Source organism: Diadema antillarum, unplaced genomic scaffold, assembly GCF_040938485.1.
Source record: "Diadema antillarum isolate AM-2024a unplaced genomic scaffold, OU_Dant_1.0 seq00001109_RagTag, whole genome shotgun sequence".
In the NCBI taxonomy this organism is placed as follows: Eukaryota; Metazoa; Echinodermata; class Echinoidea; order Diadematoida; family Diadematidae; genus Diadema; species Diadema antillarum.
In genome coordinates, this window is record NW_027271925.1 from 3,125 (window position 1) to 23,341 (window position 20,217).

The window sequence follows — 20,217 nt, forward strand, 5'->3', positions numbered from 1 at the left end:
AACTTTAAAAATCTTCTCCAGTGACCCTTCACTAGTGGAGTGAAGATATGCTGTATGTAGTAACCCTTATATAGTACTATTGTTAAAGAATGTAGTTTCTTCTTTGCAATTTTAAGGATAGCATTGCTCCTGGGGGGTTTCCCCCTCACCCTCCCCAGTTCCCCCCCCCCCCAAAAAAAAAAGAAAAAAAAAAACAAGTGGGAAAAGGGGCCTTAACAGCAAAATGCACGTAGTGTATCGATCGCGTTACTCAGGTGAACGGCTTGCCCCCCGGGGGCTCTTGTTTTATTTGTAATGCATTATACACCTCTTTTGGAAGTACCATTAAAGAAATCAAGAAAACTTGTTGCCGATTTGCATGATGAAAATGGGCTTTACTTGTACATAAATAAATCGTGTGCATGGATGTGTTAACCAGTATATTGAAGATTGTAAAATTTTATAATGTTGTATGTGATACATACCTTGATATGAGTATGAAAGTTTGAAGTGGCCTTCAAAGATCCAGAAATTACTTTGTCACAATGACAGCATTTCGCTTTCATTCCACTACCATTAGGGTCCCCAATAATAGTCTGTAGCTTTTAAATATTGGTGGTGGCATGATTAAGTGGTGCCTCCTAGTTTGTTTAATTTATTGGAACTGTGTATTTCCCATATGCTTATGGCATTTGATGGATCATGAGCACATGTAGACAATGCAGATGAGAAAAACCTTGTGCTGATGCTATAGGAAATATCATGTGGGATTTAATCTTAATAATATTTAACTACATGAATGACTTACATGTATTTAATTTTGGAACTATATAGGCTATAACCAATCCTCTACATAGGGGAAAATCTGCAATTCATCCCACTACTCTGTAATTTACATGAAATCAACATACATGCAGTGAATGTTATGCCTGCCTGAACACATTCTTAAGGCCCATGCTCATTTGAAAAAAGTTGCAACATTAGAATTAATTTTTTGCAATTTTGACTTTCTGTTCCCACTACAAAGGATTATAAGAAATGTAATTTTGCTTGTATAATGTACATAGTTTAATTTCTTGTTGAAACTTATGACCTATGGCAATTATCAAATATTTCAAATGGTCAATTTGTGCACTTCTTGAAAACAAATAGTGTTTTAATCAATTCCTATTGTGTCCCCTCTTTCCCCCACATCATGGGAAATGATGCAGTTACATGCTAGAGAGTACTATATACCTAAGGGGAAAGAGAAATAAGCAGTCCAGATAAAATTGAAGAACAAATTAAGTTTTCTTGTAATGTAATTGAATGTAATTAAAAGTAATTGACAGTAATTGAATTGAAATCAAATCAAATGTCAAATCACAGCCCATGTAGCTAGAATGGATGAATCATTGTTAGACGGTATCTGCAGTTATATATACTGTTGTTTTTATCAGTATTACAACTGTATAATAATTATCATTTAAATGATAATGATGATTAATTTTTATTATTGTAATTACTATCATTGTCAATGTTGTCAGGATTTCTATCAAATGTATTTATAATTCTATTTCATTTATTAATTCTAATTGTTATTTTCACCATTGATATGGTTGTAAGTGCTCTTTTAGTGTTTTGAATTATTAGATCACTGCTGACCTTGCGATTTTGCCATTGTTTATTTTGTATTGCACTCATTAACAGGCAGGCAAACTCACAGGAAGGCAATATTGTTGGGACGATATTATTTTGTAAACAGAGAATAGTGAAGAAAGTTCTGCATATTCTTTCAAGTGAGAGTCACCAGTGGAAATTATTTATGGATGAGGTCTGGAAAGAGACTGCACTCTCTTAAGTGTAGGACGAGTAGGTATACCTGAATTCATTTGAATGAGTCCCATTCTCTATAGGGGCATAGTTTCTGCGGTTGTCGTATGAATTGCCTCATGTACACATATATGCATTCATATGTTGCATGCATGCAATATAACATAACTCACATAATGTACTCATACATGTATACATGCACACGCACAGACACACACACTCTGAACACACACACACACACATGTACTCATACATGTACACACACACACACACACATGCACGCACTGTAAATGGTGCATATCTGCATTTGTTTTGATATGTATTCCTTTTATGTAGGTTGAATAATGTTTATTTCTTTGATTATTCATTCTGGTAATGTATTTATATTCTGATATTTATGTCTGTTATATGTATTGTGGAAATTGTGCTGTAAATGTCACATATATTCATATTTGTACACTTGGAACAACTAAATTTCCTCTTTATGGACAATAAAGCTGAAATTGAAATTTTTTATTGAGTATGACGATTACAAAAGACTAATGATTAATGTCGGGTATGTAGATGTAAAAAGGAAAAAATGTTATTGTGTTTTAATTCAGTTAAAAAAACTAACATTTGGAAGAAGAGAGAGAGAGAGAGAGAGTGTGTGTGTGTGTGTGTGTGTGTGTGTGTGTTGGGTAGGTCTGACAATCTGTCGTGGGACAGCGAACAAAAGAAATTCTGGAGAACAATGGTCCCACAAAGGTAAACAATAGGCCCACAACCGTCAAACAATAGAAAGTGGCTTTATTCCGTAAACGTTTGTGGGTCGACTAAACTGTGGGTGTCCTAGAAGAGAATGTCAGACGAGTATGTGTGTGTGTGCATGTGTGTGTGAAGAGAGAGATCGTGGGAGAGGGGTGGATGGATGGCGTTGGGGTCAGTGAGTTGTGATAATGATGCTGGAGGATTTTTCCAAACAGTTGGGGCAGTAGTTTGGCATCAAGCTATCTGAATGGGACTAATGAATTATTACTTTTCCATATTAGAAAGCCGTCAAGTAGAATAAACACAAGAATAGTATAAACAGGTATTAATATTCGAGTAGCTTTTGTCCCATAGGAGGGGATGAGAGAAATATAATTTATTTAATTTATGGGTATGAGATTTAAAAAAAAAAACATACAAACAAATTAAGGACGTGGATTTATGGGGCATTCATTGTGCTGTCATTCAAATAAAATGATGACATGCTTTTGTATAATAGCTGTATCAAAATGGCACTCTATTATTTTAAAGTTAAAGGCACAATATTTTTTAACAATATAATGCACACTTGTTTCACTTTGATTAAATGTTAATTACAGCAGATGTCTATGGACAGGTACTAGTATGGCATAAAGCAAGGTTTCAGTGATCTAAATACATGTATTTATATCACTGAAACCGTGCTTTATGCCATACCAGAGACTCATGTAGCTATGCTTGGAATAAAATTCTATGTTGATTAGATAGGTCACTTGCTAATAGTACCAAGCTTGATAAAGAACCCTAGCAACAGGCACTTATACATGGCCTATGATTTTTCCGTTTTAATGAAACGAAAATTGAACACTTTATCTGAGAATGTAGAACGTAAATGACTTCTTGAAACCAGCTAGTGTGATGCATAATTGTACAAGTAGCATGCTCTATCGCTACAAATTACAATATTAATATTGTGTAAAGTACGCTATCGCAACAAACTTTGTAAACAATCGGAATCATTTTGTACAAGTATCACCCCTGAATGGCTCGTATGCATGCAAAGTCTAAGCGTTGCGAACTGCCCATGCATGCGTTGCAGCGTGCACTTATGGCTACGGCGTCGCGTACGTCCCACTGCACTGAAGTAATTTTAGTTCAGTGAGTGCTCACGTGTTTAGAGTTCTGTGGTGCGCAAGCGCACATCCGCTATTAGTCTGTTTCAAGACCCCTTTTGAAGAAATGCCCCAATCTGTGCCGTCTAAAAAAAACACGCGACCCGGCTACCATCCAACACTCAAAAACAATACATTGTACACGCAAACCCACACTCATCCACCCATCCACACACACACACAAACACACACATACACACAGACACACCCGCACCTCCCCACGCCTCATACACGCCCACATCACAGCTGAACCAAAGGGCTAACTGTAGTAGCTCCGCGGCTCTACATACCCCTACACAATAATCCACACCCCCAGCGTCAGTGTGCGGCTGCGCACCCAAAACACTGACACATATCCACCCACTGCAAAAGCATACCACATACACATACCCAAGCAGACGACATAGACGACAGAAGCCTACACTGCAAAAAGTCCGGTGTTAAATATGAAACACCGAGCTGGTGTCAAATTTCCGGTGCTCATTCATGGTGTTAGATTAACACCTCCGGGTGTCATTTCAAAATACAAAATTGGTTGTTTTTTTTTGATAGTTTCTTAGTTACTGAATTTCTTGTTAATTCTGAACTTCAACAAGACGATGAAGAATTTTCCGATAAAGTACTTGATTTTTGAAAAAAAAAATGTGTAAACACATTTACACCACAGTAACACCAGTTGGTGTGGTCCTCTATTGAAGCTGGACGGGTGTTATACCATTGAAATTAACACCACCAATATCAAATTAACACCATGTGGTGTCATTAATGATTAACTCTAGCGCAGTGTCAAAAATAACACCAGCCACAGTGTCAAATTAACACCACGAAGTGCCAGGTGAACACTTTTTAACACCGTCACAATACATTTTCTACACCTGTGGGTGTGGTCCTCTATTGAAGCTTGATCGGTGTTAGATTTAACACCCATGGTGTTAAATCTAACACCGACGTTTTTACAGTGTAGTAAGTCAGCAGAGCTCTGAAAAGGTGGTATTAGTGGTATTTATGTCCATTGTTCAGGCTCATTGTAAGCACACCCTCACATACACATCATTGGTCCCTATGTAAAATTCAATTTTGTTCAGAGGGCTCAAATTTGACCAAAATCTGGAACTTAACTTTAAAATCAATCATGGATTTGACAAAACTGATTCATGCCCTCACGTTCAAATCACGTCCAATAAAATTGTACACTATTCAGCTATCACTCATACCAATGCCGGTGTTATCTGATGTATAGTTTTCGAACTATGAAGAATCAAAATTGGGATATTTTTGAACACCTATTATCATACGCTTAGTGTAGATTCAGACGTTGCGACCTATATCGTCTTAATAATGACATCTATGACAGCTGTACGGAGCATTTCTTTTTTTCATGTTTTACTCACATCTATGATCTAGGTCTGGCAAAGCGACGAGTGCCATGCCCGCCTGATAATATCCAACAACATCAGCCCTCTGGTAAGCCATAAAATGATTTGGAAACGTTTTATTTTATTTGATTTGAACTGGAACGACCTAAGTCTCATTGTGGGATCGATGTCAATGAAAATAAAATAAAAGCACCTGTATTGCGTATTGTACTGTAATAGCACAACTGGAGCCCTGTTCAACCCAAGCTGAATTGAACTTTTCTTCGCTATAATCTATGACATTATGGGAGGTAGGCCTTTAATAATCATCATTGTAAATGGTTGGTGATACGATTTCATTCAGAACACAGTCTGTTTGTTTTGACACATCTTAAACTATATAGTTTTGACTCATTCTCGGTACTCTTTATCTTTTTTATTGCAGTTATTTTTATTGTTGTTTTGAAAGAGACAGTGTGTCTTTTCAATTATAACTAGAAAAGCACTCTAAGAGCCCAGACCTCCGCCAAGCAGCTACTTTCCACCGTGATCTTGCTCTTCCATAGAGATCAGTTATTTCCACCCACTGAAAAATCGCCCGATTTCTCAATGTAGAAGCATTTGTTACGTCATAAACCCTCAGCTGCACGGTGCGCCTCGCCCTAGCAGAAACTAGAGCACGCACTTTAGTGCGCGCATGCAAACCTCAAACACGCGCAGCCTGGACTCCCAAGTTCATTGACCCTACCTGCCAAAATATCAAAAATCCTTCATAAATTTCCCAAAAATTATCGGATCACTACCAAAAGTTAATCGTTTCTTACTTGTGTCATTCCCAACCTTTCCTGCAAGTTTCATCCCAATGCGTTGACTACTTTTTGAGTTATTTTGCACACGGACAAACTAACTAACTAACGAACGAACGAACGAGCACACAAACCAACGGTAACGAAAACATAACCTCCTCTCTTGGCGGAGGTAATAAGAATGATGACAATGATGATCTTGATAATGTTGATAATAGTGATATAGCTAATTTAACAAATAACAGCCTATCGCGATAATACTAGTATATTGTAACAACACTGATAGAGCAGATAAGCCGAAAAATTATGCAAAATTTGACTAAAGCGTGAAACGTTCACCAGTGTTAGTTCATGCTATAAGATTCGTTTTAAGATCGGGAGTTAAGTCTGAATTGACCTCTGATGACCTCCAAAGGTCAATGATCTCAAAATTTGATAAGAATAGATATTTTGCGTCATTGATGAATGTTTAAAATGGTAATGATGTACCAAAAACTCATTTTTTGTTAGAGTGGAATTGTCTTCATGTTCCAAAGAATCCTGACAGGTTTCTACCTTTGACCTCTGATGACTTCCAGAGGTCAATGACCTTAAAATATCAGAATAGTGATATTTTATCATTGATTAATGATAAATACGGCAATGATGTACTAACACATTTTTTTTTTTTTTTTTTACAGTGAAATTGCCTCAATGTTCCACAGATTCGCGACAGGTTTCTACCTTTGACCTCTGATGATCTCAAATTAATCAGAATTTTGATATTTGGTGCAATTGGTGCAATTGTTGAAACTTGTTGCATTTTTTGATGACATCTTTAGGTGCCTCACTTCCAAATAGGAGTGGAACTACTATTTGCTCTTATTACCTTCTTAATACTCGATACTCCTAAACAATTGGGCCTGGCCAAGAGTTGTGTCCCCATGCCCAAATATTGCTTGTTTCCAATATGGCCGCCATTCGGTTTGCATCCAATGTGCGAATCAGGGTACGCTGTCAGCGGGTAATATTACCTGAATGATCCGGGTAAAACTCTCTGCCAGCAAGTGAAGAGTTTGTTCGCAAAAACCGATAAGTCCAAATTTGCCAAATGGAGATATTTGCGATTAAAGGTCAAGAAAAATAAGGAGAATAATAAGAAAATTTTTGCTTCTTTTGAGCATAACTTCAAAATGTATCTTTATGTGTAATGACCAATATATCATGTAAAAGGTATTATTTTGTACTTTATGACAGAGACCGTACTTCAAAATCTTCAAAAATGGACTTATCGGTTTTTGCGAACAAACTCTTCAAGCAAGTGATGATTCAGTGTAGGTCCTAACCTCCTGCTGAAATTGGTCTAGATCTATACCATCGATCTCTTTCAAGACAGAGCAGCATCTGCGTCGTCAGTGAAGCATGCGATTGAGTTTACATTGCACAGATCTCCACCACGACTAAACTGGATAGACATCCTGAGGTCAGACCAGAGATCTTACAGGTGCACAGCCACTGTATGCGATCATCAGAGTCTTCCAATGGCAATATCTAAACAATTTGGGTGAAGGCAAGCTTGTCTCTATGATAGGATAGGTGCATTGCACATAGAGTACAGGATGTGAGATGATGAGAAAGTTTCTTTTTGACTCGCGGGATAGGCTACAATCCTTTCTCAGGCAGAGGTTCTGAATTATCGGGTCGTGCTCCCTCTGCACACCATATCAAGTATACACGTGTGCACTGATTGTGTGTAATGATATGGGAAAATGCATGGAGAAATAAAACTACATGTTTATGTATTTTACGTGGAATCAGTTCCCGTCTGTTGTCTTGGCAGAAATGCAGAAATGCATCAATCTTGCAATGTTGTTGTTTATCATTTTCCCTCACCATCACGAGTACATATGGAACGTGTTGATTTGATTATTTCACGTGAAGTTGGAGTTGTTGTGATGTCGGGTGTTTTCCTGGAAAAAATATAGCGTGGAAATCAATCCTACTGAGACATTCCAACCCACCTCCAGCCTAGACATCCGTAGGCGTTGTGGCGTAGAGCGGGATCTTAACATCTCTCATCCAGCGAGATTTCTCCATTTTCTTTTCTTTTCCCCACTAACAATGTGAAACAAAGTATTGTTTCTCTTCAAAAGGTAGCGTGCCAATTAATATACACGTCCGGTTGGGGCTAAATACAAGACATTCCAACCCACCTCCAGCTTAAACATCCGTAGGCGTTGTGGTGTAGAGCGATATCTCAACATCTCTCATGAAGCGAGACTTCTCTTTCCTTTTCCCCAATAACAATGTGAAACAAAGTATTGTTTCTCTTCAAAAGATAGCGTGGCAATTAATCTGCACTTACGATTGGACGTGCTGTAAACAAGGCATTCCATCTCACCTCAGCGTAGATATCCGTAGACTTTATGGTGTAGACATGGTAGAGCAAGACATCTCTTTTCTTTTCTTTTCCCACCAATGAATGAGTTTAACAGGAAACGTAGAAGCATTCGCCCATACTGCTTACATTTCCCATCACATACATTTACTTTTAACTTTGGAATTTTCATGTGCACATTTTCCCTGGAAATTTGCCAAGAACTTTTCAACACAATACATGTTCAAAAGAAATCATTTGGTTCATACATAATATACTCGGCAGAGTGATTAATAGGGACCTACTTATCACTGTCTTCGTACTCTCAGAACAGTTTTCGCTATAGATACAAGTATGTTTTCAAGACTGCAAACAGTAGAATGACTTGCCCCTTAAATCGGACTACATCTCTCGAAATGTCTTCAAACGTAAATTAAGGTCATTCCTCTTTAAATGATTTCTCTTATATAAATACATATATATACTGTCCTACTATAGGGGGGGTAAAAATTAGTCAAATCCGATTTATTAATGTTTAGATGGGGAAAAAATGTGGCGTAGAAATCAATCCTATTGAAAATTTGTCATTGGAATCCCCACCGCAATATATTTTCATTTATAAGCAATATATCGCATGTGTTTCTTGCTGCCTTTCACCAGGGTGGGGCGGTACAGGTTTGACAGATCTTCGAGTGCATTATGCACTTCACAATTCCATGTTCAATTTTCCTCAAGAGTATACCTAAACAGGGGCGGCGGAATGTGTGTGTGTGTGTGTGTGTGCCTGTGTGTGTGTGTGTTTTCTAAGCGTGGGGTGGGGTGGGGGCGCTCCGGGGCAATGATTTTGGCAAGGGTCAATGGTCGAGTTTTTAATTATTTTTTTTTCCGTTTTCAGGATGCACCAGACCAGATTAATAAATAGGGCCAACCAACCTGTCTTTGCTCTTTGGAATATGAAGACAATTTCATTGCTAAACAGATATGCTTGTTTTGCACATCTTAACCATGTTTATCATTAAGTATTAACATAACAGATCAATATCATGGTATTTTGAGGTCACTGACCTCTAAAGGTCATCAGAGGTCAAAGGGAGAAACCTGTCAATACCCTGTTAAATCGGAAGACTTGGAGTACAAATGCATATTTAGTGCAGCGTAACCAACATCTAGGCCTATCAGTCACATTTTAATGCCTCCAAACATCAATATATTCTGATATTAAAAGTTCATTGACCTCTGGAGGTCATCAGAGGTCAAATCAGACTTATTTTACCTCCCGATTTCAAAATGAATCTTATGGTATGTACTAACACTGATGAAAGTTTCATACTTTAGTCAAATTTTGCACAATTCTCATGATTTTGAGGGCCTAGATGCTTTACTGTAATAAATCCATTATTAGTGCTTCTCTCGTGGGGAGGGGAAGGGGGATAATCCCTATTTGAAAAAAAAAAAATCGTTGTTATTCTTTGGTCATTTTTTTTCTTAATAGCCTAAAGTGTGTGTGTGTGGGGGGGGGGGGTGGGGTTAGGTAGTAGCCTCACCCCCCCCCCCCCCATATCGTGGGCCTGTTGTGTGTGACAGAGTAAGTACCCATGCAATTAAAAGTGACGCTGCTTCAATTCATTCTTATGGGCTCTCCCCCTACCAACTACTATAACCATTGTCAGATGGACACAACAAGTAAACGAACAAAGAAATAATCAGTTTGGCGCAATTGATCGGGCCTATATTTCTTTTAAAAATATTATAGGATGTTATGGCCATGTTATTTATTCTTTTATTGATCTATTTATTCATTGACTTATTTATTTATTTATTGTCATTTACTTTCAGCAGATACAGCTAAAACGACTGGACTTGTGCGTCCTAGTCGATGTCTAAACAACGGCATCATCAATAACCGGAGCAGTTTCCTCATCTTCGGTGCCATCACGTGCTGTGTTATTGTTTATTTTCAGCTTAATGCTGTCGCGCTTTCTTCACGTCACAGCACTGCGCGAGTGAATCCTGTCGTTATTCCAAGTCAAATGACGAACAGTGCTCCGTTTGAAAAAGGAGGATGTTTCAGGCAAGTTCATTTGTGGGCTGACGAACCTCTGACCCCTTCGGGTAGCCCAGGTGACTTCCTCTGTCCCGGTCTCCCTTGTGGTCTCAGGTTAGTTGTGAACACCGACATGGAGAGCCTTAGAAGCAGCGATGCCGTTATACTTTACCATCTTACGGCCTGGGACTGGGCCGAATTGCACCGGCAGCGGCCGCCAGGTCAGAAATGGATCTTCTATACACACGAATCTCCAAGGAACACTCCCAATCACGTACTACCGCCCATGGAATATCGTAACAACAGCTACGATTTTCTAATGACTTACACGACGGAGGAGTCACATCTTTACGGTTCCTTCGGATGGTATAATCCGGACGTCCCTCAGTTGCGTTCCACGGAAATGAAGAACTGGTCGCAAAATAAGACGAAACAGGTCGCATGGATGGCATCAAATTGCGACTCTGTCTCCTGGGACCGAAAAGGTTTTGTACAGGCTCTAAGTAAGTACATCCCCGTAAGTACATATGGCAAGTGTGGTGATTTGCCATGCCCAAAAGATGAACGATGTAATCTAGAGCTAAGGAAGCACAAGTTTTACTTGGCTTTGGAAAATAGCGAATGTCGTGATTACTTAACGGAAAAATTCTGGAAAAATGCCCTCCATAATGACATTGTTCCTGTCGTGTACGGTCCACCGCGCGAAGACTATGAAAAGGTGTTTCCACCTGAAGCTTTCATACACGTGCAGGATTTCAAATCCGTAAAAGAATTAGCCGAATATTTAACCAAGCTGGACGAGGACGACAGTTTATACAACAAATTCTTCGAATGGAAGAAGTCTGGATCCATTCAAGTAACAGAGGAAGAGTGGCTGCTGGAACCGGAACAAATTTGTAGCACTGTGGTATCCCGGCTCCTGGCAGACGAGGAAGATATGCGAGGTGGCACCTACTCTCCTCCGAAATTTCCCGAAAATTGGGTGCAGTGGTGGAACGGTTCGTGTACGAGTGATGGATCACGGTATCCGATAGAGATTTAACTGCACCTATCGAGGTGCAACTTAATTAAAGGTTAGGTTGTTTCCCCTCGACTCACCGAATGATAGGGAGCTTTAGATTTTCACGACGGGGACGTTCAGAGGAAAAAAAAAAAACTTTTTGAGAATGCGCAAAATCGCGTATCAAAGTCGACCTATTTACAGCTCGCGTCGTTTGAGTTTTCACTATTCGTTCTCGGCAATTTTTACGTCCGCTCAAATTTATGACGTAGAGAGCTACTTGATGCACCAATCATATATGGGCGTCATTTGATTTTTATAGGTTGCGTCTCCGCGTCATCTACAGCCACTAGTCAACGCGACGCAGGATGAGACCAATAAGACGAGAACACCCAAAGCAGTTGTCATCTCAAACGTCCGCTCCGCAAATCTAAAGCTCCCTGATAGTTATTGTCGAAGACGAGAAGTATTTAGCTCATCACAGAAACACTCAATATGACTGGGTATTCTCTAAAGAATCGAGTGATATATAGGCCTACATGTATATTCACTCTTGAAGGAGTGATTAACGAGAAAAGAGTGGATTTAGAGTGAAATTGGAGTGAATTTTGAGTGAAAATTTTCATTTTCACTCATTTTAGAATGACCTCAAGGATCATTCGAAAATTTTGTGAGCTATATTACCGAACGTTTTTGATGGTGATACATAGATCGTACAAGAAAGCCCGTGTGCGATATTTCTACCATTCACAAGATAAAACAACAATAATTGATCATTTTTGCATGATTTTTAGTTCATGTCACATATTATTTGATATCATTTTCGGAGAGTTACTAGTATTTGGTTATATGGCGTGGAGGGTAACAAGAAGATATAGGGCTTTAGAGTTATACTAACAAGCGCTTCACAATACAAATCTGACTACCATTATAATTTCTTACGATTCTGTTTTGTAGTGAAAATATAACTTTTAACTTTTTTCCCCGAAAATACGGCTCACCATTATTGTAAGAGCAGATTGTCAACAACATATCACGTGTGTATGCATTATTTTCACCTTGAATAAAAGTTCAGAACTATAAATTGTGTCATGGAAATGGCACAACCATTATAGGTATGCAGAAAGGATCTAGAACGCTAATGCTTTTAAATAAATAATGCGCCTCTTTCCGGGTTGGTGAACGGGAGATGCATTGTGAACAGATGTTTCGCACATGCCTAATAGGTATGCCATGGTTCTAACAATGCTGATCAAAAACTGTCTATTGAATGTGAGACATATCAGTAACATTTCCCTAAATTTGTATTATGTTTAAGTCTTGATAACTTCAGAATATGATGAATGTGAAAATGAATATGAGTAATGATGTCCGTATTGTCAAAATATTGCCCTGTACATGAGATTGAAGATAATGTCAAGACCGTCTCGAAAACAAAAGAGCTCGTCAATCCATAATAGCACCAATTTGCAAAAAAAAAAAAAATGCAGTTGAATGTCTGTGCGCTTCTTCTGTTGTGTTGATAAAGATTGATCTTAAAATTTGGTTTTAACTTTGTTTATCCAACATAATGAAAGAATTTGAAATGTTAATAATATGCTGTAACTGAATAAGGAACCGGAAGAAGTAAAACTACCACCCTGAATGATAAAATTGCATGGTCTAATTTGTTACATGTGCAACTGTGTGAATTAATGCTTTTACCGTAAACAATGCCTATAACGCGTGTTTCTCCTGTTGTCCATGTCGACATGATACTTTGATTAGACGATATAGAATTTTTTTCTGTGATTGTTCTCTCGTTTAACCCTTCTTCCACTGTCGGAGAACGCGTGACCACCTTACCGAACAATGACATCCTCCCAGGGTACTGGGTCAGATATATTGATGTCATACAGTTTATTCTTTGGATACATTCACCCCGCAGACTCTTCCGCTCCCAGGGGAACATTAACTCACGTCATCCAACAATCAAACTTACCTTTAAATCCTCAAAAACTAGTGTACCTTTCCTTGACACCGTCATCAAGCTAGGAAAGCCCGGTCTTCCATGACTGCCCCCCCCCCCAAAAAAAAGGAGGGGGGGGGGGCAATCCACTAACACATTTTTAAGAGCTCCGTAAACTACCCTGAAATTCCCAATCACATCTCATGTAACTGCGAATCTCGATGGCTCATTTACCCTATGTCACGGGCAAAACAAAACAAAATGCAACAGTACGTAGGTCACCTGTAGGTGAAACAAAACGACTCTTTACACTCGCTTCCCAAACAACAGCTCCGAAACACCTCAACATCGCAAAACACTCCCTTACCCATTTCATTTCAGATTGTAAGACCATGCACTCAACGACCTCTCCATCTGACAGAAACGTCGTACCACCATCCTCATACTAGAATTCTGCTGGATCAAAAAGCTCCGAACTCTCTGCTACCTAGGCCTCAATGTTGAAGATTAACTCATAGGTTTTGTGTCAGATATACTAACAAACTCCTTGGATCAATAATTGGAAATACTTGTAAACTGTATCATAATTTTCATTGGTGTATATTGGTTTATGTCATATTGATATTCTGTGCTGTAAATTGCACTGAAATAATTAAAAAGTACTAATTACTGAAAAGTTTCATTGCCTCTAAACACGCCCACCGCCCACACATCTACACACACACGCCCTCCACCTAAACACGATACCAGCCACACGCCACCGATCGCCTTGTGCGTGATGTAGCTCACTATACAGCTCATAACAACATGTATGCATAACTTTTTTATAATTATTGCTATATCCGAATACAGTGCACTCCCGTTATAACGAACACGGTAAAAGTAAATCTTCTGGTCCCAAAATTATCACCATTAAAGTCTATGGTAAAAATCGCTTATAACGAACACGGTTATAGCGAAATTTCCGTTATAACGAAGTCATTTCCGAGCGCCACAGACAAAGAAAAACAAAAGAAATGTGCTCCGTTATAACGAAATGCGAATTGCTTTTGAAAATACCTAGCGGAACAAGCATTTATAGCGTCTCTGCATGGGTGAACGCTTCACACCACTGTGTGTTCGCTCTTTATGTCACACACAGTTTCTGAGGGGAACTTGCTTTATTATTGTGATACATTTATCCCATCACATTTCACATAGCTTTCCGGTGTATGATGAGTATTCAGCAAACAGAATATGATATGTATACGTGGTTTCCTTGTTTTCGTTATATATTATATTTGTTCGGTTATAACGAAATTTCGTTATAACGAAAGAAAACTGCCGGTCCCGAGCATTTCGTTATAACGGGAGTGCACTGTATCCAAAAATTACATACATGTGTATATAAATTTTATATATATATATATATATATATATATATATATATATATAAGTCCCAAGCCCTTGAAAAAGGCCGGTAACTCGGTCGAAATAAAAGACTATTAGTGAACATACCGCAACGTCTGCGAGCAGTCATTCCTCCGTCACACCTATACACATACATGATTATATACACCTGTACATTCTTCCTCGTTCAAGTTTATTTCTGTTATATAATTCCTTAATTCTCCCATATATAAGATATTACAATGTATGGGGGACTTGCGTCTCTACCAAAATAAATTATATTTTCAAATTACAAAGGAAAAATATAGGTATTTGTACAGGATCGTATTTTCTGGCTCATACTGATTCTTTATTTCATGAATTTAAAACATTGAAAGTTTTTGATTTGAATATTATTAAAGTAGCAGTAATATATGTTTAAATATATACATGATCAACTTCCATCATCGTTTCATAACATGTTTAGGTTCAATACTTCTGTCCATTCGTACCCTACTCGTATAGGTAGAAATTTCCATCTTTTGAATCCCAAATTATTAGTGACACATAAATCTATAAGACATTCGGGTCCGGACAGTTGGAATAATCTCCCGGACAATATAAAGTCCTGCTCAAGTATTTATTCTTTGAAAGCTTCACTAAATCGATATTACGATACAATCATATCTCCAAACCAATCAACACAATAAATATTTTGGGTAAATGATTGTAATTTTTTTTTTTTGTCAATCTCTATTTTCTTTCTTCATCTGCATCTGGCACTCACACCTGCAACTGCACTGCACCCACCTGATCACTTTCCTCCAAGAGAGTTGTGTCGTTGGATAGTCATTTTATGACGCCTCCATCCATTTCAAGCTTAATCGCTTACGATGGTGGTCTCCTGCATTCAATGATCTCTGTTGATTAATGAAAAATACTGTATATTTTATTTTATGTTTCTGTGTATCTACATTGCTCAATGCAATCACCTATGTGTATCTATTTGTGTACTGTTATCGATTTATTTCACTGCACTTGCTATTCTTTTTCTTTGTATTTTTTGAAATTTGTATTCAAATTGTATCTGATTGAATGCAGAAATACAAAAAACAAACAAACAAATAATAAAGATAATGCAGCACCCACAACGCACGAGGCCAAGCCCACTTCACCTTATGTATATATAATATATATAACAATATACATAATATGTATTTGTTCTGTTGTGTAGATATTGTGATATATTTTCTGTTATTACTGACAATATCACTGTCATTGGCACACTGTGTATTACCTCGTGTCTATATCCTAAAGGAGGCCTATAGCGACAAAAGACGTGATTTAAATATAGGAAACGGAAAGCAGAAGCTACTCGTCTGGCTCGGTAGAATATTAGACCATACAATGTCAATACAATGTCTCCACCACCTACAGCAGGAGTTTTAAAGTTGGCACAACACTTCTTACTTTTTCTCTGTTTCTGTTTCTCTGTGTCTGTCTGTCTCTCTGTCTGTCTCTCTCTCTCTCTCTCTCTCTCTCTCTCTATATATATATATATATATATATATATATATTAGGGTTCAAATGAAGAGTTTGTTCGCAAAATCCGATAAGTTCATTTTTTGAAAATTTTGAAGTACGGTCTCTGTCATAAAGTACAAAATAATACCTTTTAAATGATATATTGGTCACTACAAATAAAGGTACATTTTTGAAGTTATGGTCAAAAGAAGAAAAAATTTTCTTATTATTCTCTTCATTTTTCTTGACCTTTAATCGCAAATATCTCCATTTGGCAAATATGAACTTATCGGTTTTTGCAAACAAACTCTTCAAATAATAATTGTATTAAATAAACCGCTATAATGTATATTTCATACTTAAACATGCGAAGACAAGTGTGGTTAGGAGCTCTCCATTTTTATAGTGTCAGTTAATCATCTGTATGATGATGTAGTTCAGCTAGTAAACAATAGAAAGCCTCTTATTCAAGAACAAAGAAACAAAACCGTTGCCCATTCAGTACGATGCTTCCAAAACAATTTTACAAAAATGTATGAATCACTGTTCTTTGATAAAAAGTACAATTCAAACAAACTAGTAATGCGTTGTTTCAAACGAAATACAACACTTGGTATAATATGGCCCAATCTAATTTGCCTTGAATGCAGTTCGAACGATATCTTGACACAGATTTTATATGATTTGAATAAATAATTTATGTTTATATATAATAATGCATATGAATATGTAATATAATACACACACACACATGTATACACATTGATATATACATACATCTTTACAGATATATATACATATAGTAGGCCTAATGTATGTGCTTGTGTGTATGTGTTTGTGTTTTATGATATCAAACAGAAAAGTACAGGATAATTGCCATTTCACCCCAAATTTCATCCATCTTGTACAGACCTATTTTACTATTCGTTTAGAGCGGTGAAAGTTTCGCTACCCCTCTATCCTTTTTGAAATCTACTCACTAGCTTCTTGTGTATTAGCCAAAAGAAAAGTCGAAACACTCGAAAGGAATTCAATTTAGAGTAATCCGAATCTAATCAACTTTAGAAATGGATTGTGTAGTAGATTCAATTATCTGCCGTTTAAGCAAAATACATCATGCATGCATGAAATTCACTGAAGAAGGCAGAGACTGTTAAGCCCAAATCCCTGTCCGTATTCTCCATGTTTGTTACAGCGTGGGTTTCTGAAATTAAGCCCCATATACAGACACACCGACAGAGGGGTGCATCATACTTCAGTGGTATACCAGCGGTTTCTCCGACCAGAAGCGAGTTTCCTTCAAATCAGTATTTTTTTTTCTCTCTCTCTTTGCCTTACCGTGTCTGTTATAACTTGGCTGTTGGGTACTACGGGAAAGGGTGCATTATACGGCAGTGACACCATGGGTAAGTATTTGCATTAATCAATTTCACTTAGTGAAAAAAAATACCACCCCCCCCCCCCCAAAAAAAAAAAAAAGAACGCATTACGGGTAAAAGTGGATATTTCAGCGGTGTGGAAATTTTCACGCATTTTTTATATAAAAAATAGCGTGAAAATAGAAAGTCATGTTACCTTTGGGAACAGTGATTTACGAAAATCCCATCACATAGAATTTTCGGGATAGAGGCTAAAATATAAGGAGATATCTGTATTTCTCTTATTAAACCGTAACTGTAGACGGTTTACTCTGGAAGCAATTTTTATATCAACTATAATTGTTCACATTTTGCTTATTTAACAATACTTAACACTGATTTTACAGGCTAAAAAAATTACAGTCGTTGTTTCTATATCTAACTCACATTCTAGAAATAGTTTAAGGCATTAATGCTGGGTTTTTGTTTCAACTGCAAATGATAAATTATGCCTTTAAGGTAATGACGTTAAACAACCTCACACATTAAGGCATAAGTGATTGCTGATGCTTCACTTTTTTAACTGTTTTTAATCCCTTACTATATCAGACAAGTTTTCATGAAGCCAAGTAAACAGTTTAAGCATTTAACCAGATACACTGTCGAAGAAAAGATAGGAGTAAAAGAGGCGGTTTTCGTGTTTACAATGTCTTATAATTATCGTTTTAAAGTTCGTATAGCTTTTAACCCTCTCTCGCAAAAGGTTAAAAAAAACAAGCAAACAAACAAATAAGAAATAAAGATTAACAAAAAATTCAAGACAGCAGGTTTTTCCAACTGTTCGTTTTGTTACCTACGGTGATGACTCTTCACCGTTATTGAAGAACTTCCTGAAATAAAGCAACAAATTACGTGATTATATGTATACTCAAAAGACAAAGAACAACTTGATTTCCTATAAAGGAATTAGCTAAAGTGAATCTCGGCCCTTTTCCAAAAGAACTCTTCATAAATAGAGGTGGTCGGAAGGGTATGGTGAGAAAGATGGTGGGTACGTATTCCCGGCGTTAATGTGTGTGTGGGGGGGGGGGGGAGGGGTGGGAGCAATTGCACTTTTGTTACAAATTGAAATTCAACGATGTGATGCCACTTTTTTGAGAATGTTTGGGCAGTAGTTTGGATAAATTTTAATCGAAAAGTTATCAAAATATATTGCAGGACGATGTGAATTGCTTAATTTATCCATGGTATCTGTCACCTCTTTTCCAAGTGTCTGCGTCTCCATTTGTATTGGAGATTGAACGTGTGAATAGGGAGTGTTTAGAAGGGGTTATACCACAACGCGGTAGCTTTTGCATGTTCGGAATTGAAATTCAGAACCCGGTGCACACTTTTGGTGGAATTTGCGACATATGTAAATTAAAAAGCAAGGAAAATCGTGTCAAATCCGTTGTAAAATTATACAGGTTGAACAACAACGGATGGGGTATTCTCTTCCTACATGTGAGAGCTTTGGAAATTTGGAATTAAAATTTAAGGATCTGATGCATACTCTCAGTGGAAGTTTAAGAAAATTGTCGATCAAAAAGTAACACAAATAAATTTTCCGGGAAAACTTGCATAGGTACTGAAAATCGCGTGAAACATACCTACCTGTCACGCCTTTTAAGCGCGTGTGTCTCTACGGTGCATCAAGGCTATAGAGATACATTATAGCGCTCATCGGCCATTTCAAAATATAAAGCAGCGCATGTGACGGTGAATAGGTAACTACGATAGTGCTATGTGTCACACTAGGACAGCAAGTTGCGAAAAAGTAATGATCACACACACACACACACACACACAAGAAACGTTGAACAAATGGATTATTCGAGCTAAATTATTGCATGATATCCTCAATTACGGACGAAATTAATTGAAAATCTTATGTTCGACTCATGAAGAAGGGAGGGTGGTGGGTCGGGTCGAAAGTTACAGTTTTGGCCTCAGAAAGGCAGGTAGAATAGCTTATTTATTTATCCATTTGCTTATCTATTCCGTTTTATTTTTACAGAGTAGACCTGTCAGTTAAAAAAGAGAAATATGATATATATATATATATATATATATATATATATATATATAACATATATAATATATATTTAAATAAATATATATATATATATACATATATATATATATATATATATATAAAGTTGAGACAGATTTTTCAGCTACAACACTCGTACACAAGTAAAGAATTCGCCAGAATTGCACGGCTTGAGTAATCTTGCGTAACTAACGAAAATGTAATCTTGTGGGGGCGCTGTGGCATAGTGGATAAGACTCCCGACTCCCGAACGGAGGACCGCGAGTTCGAAATCCCGCCCAGTGCTTACAGCCTTGGACAAGATGTTTTTACCCACAACGTCCCTCTCGACCCAGGTGTATAAATGGGTACCTGGCAACGCTAGGGTAATAATGATAGCAGGGCCCTCTGGTAGAGCAGTGGCAACACTGAAGAGGCTACACTGGGTTGTCAACTGGTGTATTTCCGAACGCATGTAAAATTGCAAAAGTTATTCCAATATACAAAAAAGATGACTCTTCTTTTGTTTCGAATTACCGACCTATCTCTATTCTTCCTAGTCTTTCTAAAGTCATAGAAAGACTTGTTTATAACAGACTGTATGATTTTTTATTACAAAATGATATACTGAACCAAGACCAATATGGTTTCAGGAAATTTCACTCTACTGATATGGCACTAGCCCAGTTGTATGA

At 37.5% G+C, this 20,217-nt stretch overlaps 1 protein-coding gene across 1 annotated transcript; it reads left to right on the top strand.

The window, feature by feature from the left end:
- The first annotated feature begins 10,239 nt into the window (after nucleotides 1-10,239).
- LOC139743820 (glycoprotein 3-alpha-L-fucosyltransferase A-like) lies at nucleotides 10,240-11,295 on the top strand. Its single transcript, XM_071654277.1, has one exon. It carries the CDS (start codon nucleotides 10,240-10,242, stop codon nucleotides 11,293-11,295), a length of 1,056 nt encoding a protein of 351 aa, XP_071510378.1.
- The last annotated feature ends 8,922 nt before the right edge of the window (nucleotides 11,296-20,217 follow it).

Bases quoted from the DNA above. Each gene is read 5' to 3' on its own strand.
- LOC139743820 (XM_071654277.1), top strand. From the start codon at position 10,240: ATGACGAACAGTGCTCCGTTTGAAAAAGGAGGATGTTTCAGGCAAGTT.